This window comes from Nanorana parkeri, unplaced genomic scaffold (genome assembly GCF_000935625.1).
Source record: "Nanorana parkeri isolate BGI_ZX_2015 unplaced genomic scaffold, ASM93562v1 scaffold8, whole genome shotgun sequence".
Taxonomy (NCBI): Eukaryota; Metazoa; Chordata; class Amphibia; order Anura; family Dicroglossidae; genus Nanorana; species Nanorana parkeri.
The window spans coordinates 983046-989453 of NW_017306276.1; the positions used below are offsets into that span (position 1 = coordinate 983046).

Genomic DNA, 6408 nt, shown 5'->3' on the forward strand with positions numbered 1-6408 from the left:
CTGGCCCGGTGTGATGTAACATTCTGGTTCCCGACACCTCTACAGGGTGTGCGAGGGAGCTGTACAAGCAATGCACATATGGATGGAGCTCAGTCACAGCACAGCAGCCCACACTGGATCCCAGGCTGAGGATCCACTCCAGTTCCGATAAGTTAGGGAGACTGGGTGGATCTTAAAAGAATAACTTTTTTTTTTGGTGGGGTGTCTGGTGGGCTGTGCAAAGTTTTAGGTGGGCTGTGCGGAGTCTCAGGTGGGCTGTGTGGAGTCTCTGGTGGCGTCTCTGCTGGGCTGTGCGAACTTTAATGTGGGCTGTGCGAACTTTAATGTGGGCTGTGCGGAGTCTCAGGTGGCCTGGTGGGGTCTCAGGTGGGCTGTGCGAAGTTAACTGTACAGAACCTAATTGATGTAAACCATGGGCCAACCTCTGTTTTGTTGTCTTGAATTCAGTGTGGTTAATACCACAATGATACCCAAGCCTGGATACCACAAAGTAAAATATTGGTACTGCAGATATATTTTTCTTTTCTAAATGACCCCAAAGTACTGGCTGAGTTTTTATTTTTTTTATAGTTTTTGATTTTGATGTCTTATAGTTCTGAATTTTAGTTTTCTGTTTCATTCTTTGTCCGAATCCAGATGCCATATTGTACGATGTTCTCAGATGGACATTATTATTTTCTTCAGGGAGATGTTTCAGTGAAAGGTTTTCTTTCTTTCATGTGAATAGGGATATAGTTCAGCTAAGGGGTTTAAATTGTCTATTAAAAGCCAGTTTTATTGCATGTCTGTTGTAGTTTAATCTAGTATTGAAAAGTAAAGCCCCTGTGCAGAATGTCAGCTCAGAAATGATTGAGAGGATTAAAGGAACAGAAGTGAGCAGTGATGGACAAGAAAAGGGAAGGACGCTTCGGAACCAATGACTGATTTACAGAACACATACAGTATATTTTATGTTTAATAACATGATATTCATGATAAGCTGTGATTAAAATCAGTTCAGTGATTTGTTTCACCTTACAAAGAGGGTATAACTTCCTGTGTATTTGAAAGGGTGGTGTAGGAAAAATCTTAACTTTTATATAAATTGCTATAGGTTAAACTTTATGTCCAGTAACGTGAATTTTGTTAATTTACACTGAGCATACAGTTCTGCACATGTGTCAGTCATTGAGCTCACCTGTGAATTTAGAGTATATTTAAGGCCAAAATCTTTTCTTTCCCATTTACTTAGGGACACAGGATTCAGAGTTTATTGGGTTATACTGCCATCTACAGGAGGATTTGGTCACTAGCAAATAAAAAACAGTGACCAGCTCGGTATAGTCCCTCTTCCAGGATACGAAATCAATATTTGCCTAAACACTAGTTGATCTGGTCTCTATATGGCGTTATCCAGATTGATGTATCCTCAGCAATAGCTTTGGAGCCCATAATATATATAATAGGTTTGGAGCCTGGAATATAACTTTTAGGCACTGGACTCTAAATTGTGGCACTTCCTAGACCTGAGTGTACTGTGCTAGCCACAGAGTGCTTTCAATGTCCAGAGCCATGGCACAGTCTCTGGTGTGACACAGTCTATGAAGACTTGCTTTGTTAGTAAGCTGTGTGGGCTGACCATCGAGAGCTACATCATGAATTTGTTTGGTGGGCGCCTTTTATTATTCCTATTTTTTTTTACATTGGTTTACTGTGGAAAGTGTAATGCTGAGAGATTGGGGTTGATTTACTAAAGGCAAATAGGCTGATCAGTTTGCAAGGGAATTGGCACTATGCAGTTGCCCCTTATTTTAGTGAATTAACTAAAGCATTACTGCCATGATCCAATCACATGCAAACAAATATTTTGGGGGAATTTTTCAGAATTGGAGCAGTTGCCCATAGTAACAAATCAGCTTCTCTCTTCAGTTTGTTCAGTTAAAGGAGAACTATGGGGTAAGTGTTTTCCCCATACTTCTCCTAAGGGTCACGGGAGGACATAAACTAGCATCCTCCCGTCACCCCAAGCTCAGTATATTGCGAGCTACAGCTCACTGTATACTGAAACCGCTGCAGCTGTGACAGATCCCGACATTACTATCAAGATCCACCCAGCTGCGTGAGTGACAGCTGGCTCTGTCTATCTAGAGGCAGAGCCAGCTTTACCCGCCCCCTCCTCCGTCCGTTCCGCCAGTCAGCGCTGGAGGATTGGACAGGGGAGGTGGGGAATCCCTGCAGGGAGCCGTGAGTGACAGTCACGGCTCTCTGCAGGGACATGATCGAGAAGTGAGTGAGCGACGCTATGCATCTGCTCACTTCCCAATCCATTGAGCCGACGTGTGACCGTTTCATTGTCACACGTCGGCTCGAACTATGAGGTTGAGTGAAAATCAGTCACCTCATAGTTCTCCTGTAAGCTTTGAAAATGAAAGATAGAAGCTGACTGGTTGCCATGGGCAGCTGCTCCAAATTCCATCTGCCCTCCACCTATGCCAAATTGCAATCTTAATTGCTGACTCTGACTGCAGAGGTCATAAGTGTATCTCTATGCCTTCCCCTGCAGAATTGTTATCTGCCTGCAGCCACGTTCTGCCGGAGAGGATCTGTCTGAAGCGAAGTCTCAGAATTCCTACATGGATGATATTGCCCCTGAGGAGTCGCGGGCTATGCCATTACTCCCAGACTTAGACCATTTTTTCTCTTATTTATATGATGCGTGCCACGTTGAAACTGGAAGATCAGCCTGCAGCTTCTACAAGTGCTGCTATCTTTTAGGATATGTTAGAGCAGGGGTGGGGTACCTCCGGCCCTCCAGCTGTGGTGAAACTACAAATCTGACTCTGAAAGTCACTCCTGTGGATGTGAGAATCTTGCAATGCCTCATGGGATTTGTAGTTTCACCACAGCTGGAGGGCCGGAGGTTCCCCACCCCTGTCTTAGAGGCTCTAAGACTATCAAGACTTTCCAGGGCACCAACTAGTCCGAGATGTCTTTTATAGAGATGTCGTTATTCAAGTCCACAAATTCCGCTTGGAACTAACCAGGTTTGTCATAGCCTTCCTCTATCAGGGAGACTTTCTGGCCTGTGTGAACATCAAGCATATATACTTGCATGTCCCAATTTTTCCAGTGTACTAGCGCTTCCTTCACTTTGCTCTGGGTACCCACCACTTCTAGTTTGAGGCCCTCCCATTCAATCTGTCTTCTGCACCCCAAGTGTTCCTGTGCTTGCTTTGTAATGCTCCCGGGGCAGCCCCATTGTAAGATATCTGGACAATCTTCTCTTGAGGGAGCAGTCACGGACAATTCAGATCTTGAAAAGGTTTGATTGGATCTTGAACCTGCATAAGTCAACGTTGGAGCTGACTCATTGCTTGGAGTACCTAAGTCAAGCCAATGTTTTTCTTCCCCAAGAGAAACAGCAAACTCTCTGTTCCCAGACTCGTGCTTTCCAGTCCAGAAGCCGCCCGACTCCTGGCTTCTGCATGAGAATCCTGGGGCTGATGATGGCTTCACTCAAGGCAACCCAATTTATGAAGTTCCACTCCAGAACAAAGCACAACTCCAGAACTCAACATCTTTTCATCAAGGGACAAATCAGTTCAGTCTCTATATAAAAATATTTGCCTGACACCAAGGACCAAGTTGTCCCTGGCCTAGTGACTCGGCAGTCAAATTCTGCAGTTGAGATCCTTCCTTCTGGTTTCTTGGAAGACCCTCACGATGGATACCAGCCTGACAGGCTGAGGAGGCATCCTAGGTCGGTGCAGGTGACTTTGACACCAGAGGAATCCCATCTCCCAATCATTAATGTGGAGCTCCAATGCAATTTGGCTGTCCATACAATGCTGGCCACCCTGGCTGGAAGGTCATCTGATCAGACTCCAGTCAGACTATGCCACAGCAGTAACATACATCAACCATCAGGGATTAACCAGAGTTTTGCTGCAGGCCAGGGCAGAACTTCCAGCCTTGTCTTTCATTATGTCTCAGGTGCGGACAACTGACAGACAGACATCCTCAGCCGGCAGTGCCTGAATCCGGGAGAATGAGCTGTACACTCACAGGTGTATCAGGGCCTGTTTCACAGGTGGGGGAGGCCAAAAGTGGGCCTCCTGGTCTCCAATTTCAACAACAAAGTTAACAGGTTTGTCCAGATACATAAATCCTGGTGGAAGCAGTGGATGCTCTGGTGGCTTTGTGGGATCCAGACAAACTGATTTCCGCCTTTTCTCCTCTGAAGCTTCTTCCTCGTCTATGAAGATGGAGGACATTCTGGTGATAATCATGTAGAAAGGCATTGTTTTTATTTATAGTCAGCAGATTTGACCTGCATTTAACCTTCTTTGCTTTGTGTTTCTTTGGATGTAGAACATCCTCTTGGGGTCCATTTGAATTCAATTGCAGGGTTTTCTGTTGAAAACAGCACAGCATGGAAATACAAAAAGCAGCATTTGAGAACAATCCTCTACAGAAGCCTTTAGTCAAATGACTGACTCAGAAGAGGGACAACCCCACATTAGTTTCTCCACATAGAGGTAGTGGGGGTCTAGATTTTTCAGGCCAGAGCTAATGTTGAGCTTTTAAATTGGACAGCCCAGCATGCTCTGCACAGACTGAAGCATCGGAACACTTTGTATTACATATTCATTTGTAATTTAAAGCTGGATTCTAGGCAAACCGCACAGCTCTGTCTGACAGGGCAGGAGACCTGATTTTAATGTGCTGCAGTAACACAAGTCTCTTCCTTCCCCTAGCCTGTGACTGGACAGTAAAATAAGTAAAGCATCAGACTAATGAGCTAATCTTTCACTCACTCTGTTCTCACCTTCTATTAGCATGATTCTTGTTAGTACATAAGCATTGTAGCACATCTGATTGGCTCCTTGTGCTGCTACTCCATCTCCCAGTCGGAGCTTTGCTGTATGTGGACTGCAAAAGCTGATACTAAGTCAGATTTACTGTTTGTATTGAAAATACATTTAACAATGTAGTAATGAATACAGCACCTCATTAATTTGTGTCTTTTTATAAGCCTGGAGCTGGAGTTCAGCTTAAGGGATATTATCCACTTAAAAAGAATAAAATATTTGTTTATACAATATTAACTTACAATAATAAAAAGACCAAAAACACTGGATTGATTGACATGCGGCTGTTAAAGGAGACTTATAGTAAGCTAGGTAAAGCTCCAAAGGACTGCCAGTTTGCCAGTTAAATTCAGGAGAGATGATTATTTACTTAAGACTACACTAATATGTATTTAAAATGCTGCTGCAGGTAACTTACAAAATTGATGTATGGGAATTCTGCAGACATGTCAGAGCTGTGCGTTTAATTAATTACCTCGAAAGCCTTTTAGAATTGACAGTACATTTTAGTTATTTCATGGAATAGATTTGCCTGATTTCACCTAATAAGCAGGCACCCTGGGTTTATGGAAGTTATTAAAGCAGAAGTCCAGTCCAAAATAATAAGATAAAAAGATACAAATGAATAGCCCATTAAAAGATAAAATAACAAATTTAGATTTTGCTGCTATATTCACCTTCAGTACAGAGATTGCCCCCACAGTGCTTTATTTTCTGCTACTATTCTGATGGCCAGCATCGTTCAATTCTCTCCCTCTAAACCCAGGTCATCCCGGACAAGCCCCCTCCTGTGATTGGACAGTGAAAGAGAAGCAGCTCAGTGATGAGCTCATCTCTCTGTCTCTCTGCTTTCTCTTCATCTCTGCTATTCAGAGATTCATGTATTAATGTTTGCAGAGCTGCTTTCATTTATGTCTTTTCTATCTGCCTAGAATTCAGTTTTTAAGTAGAATTTGTTACTGCTAGCACAAAAATGTCCCACAGTTACTGCATGTGAAGCAAATTGTTTGAAGTACAATTATTTTCAACCAGCTCTTCCATATGTTTTTTTTACATGACCAAAATGACCGTCTGAAATCTGTGTTTTTCCTGCCTCATCTTTTAATGTTTCAGTAAATGTAGTGGGCAGCTGACATTCTGAAAATGGCCCATTACCTAAATCTTTCCTGTATTAACCTAGATGACATTTTATTTATGTCATATGAGCAGTAATATTTTATTCCTTGTTTTTTCCAGATTAATGTATAAAGCATCTGTGAACCAAAGAATGTCCGAAAAAAAGAAAAAGCCAATTAAAAAGACTGCAAAAGCAAATGTCTCCTCCAAAACACACATGGAACGGAGAAGCTAACGTGTTGTTGTAGGGAACAAGAACGACTCTTCCTTCATGTACTTCAACCAAGAGGTCCATTGTGTCTCTGTTTGAGGGGGACTTTCAGAATCTGTGAAACTCTAAGCAGGCGTTGTAAATTTGACCTCATTTGCCAATCCAGGGCATGTTGCCATACTCCACCAAGAGCCCCGTACAGACAACTGCCATTTAAGGTCCAGCCTGTAA

The 6408-nt window shown here is 43.0% G+C and overlaps 1 protein-coding gene across 1 annotated transcript in view; it reads left to right on the top strand.

Moving 5' to 3' along the window:
* The window catches only part of LOC108785019 (coiled-coil domain-containing protein 169-like), a 39403-nt gene extending 33202 nt beyond the window's left edge, over positions 1 to 6201 (top strand). The window contains exon 8 of the mRNA XM_018553992.1: positions 6087 to 6201. Coding sequence (XP_018409494.1) covers positions 6087 to 6201 — 115 coding nt within the window. The remainder of the gene's footprint in view (positions 1 to 6086) is intronic.
* The last annotated feature ends 207 nt before the right edge of the window (positions 6202 to 6408 follow it).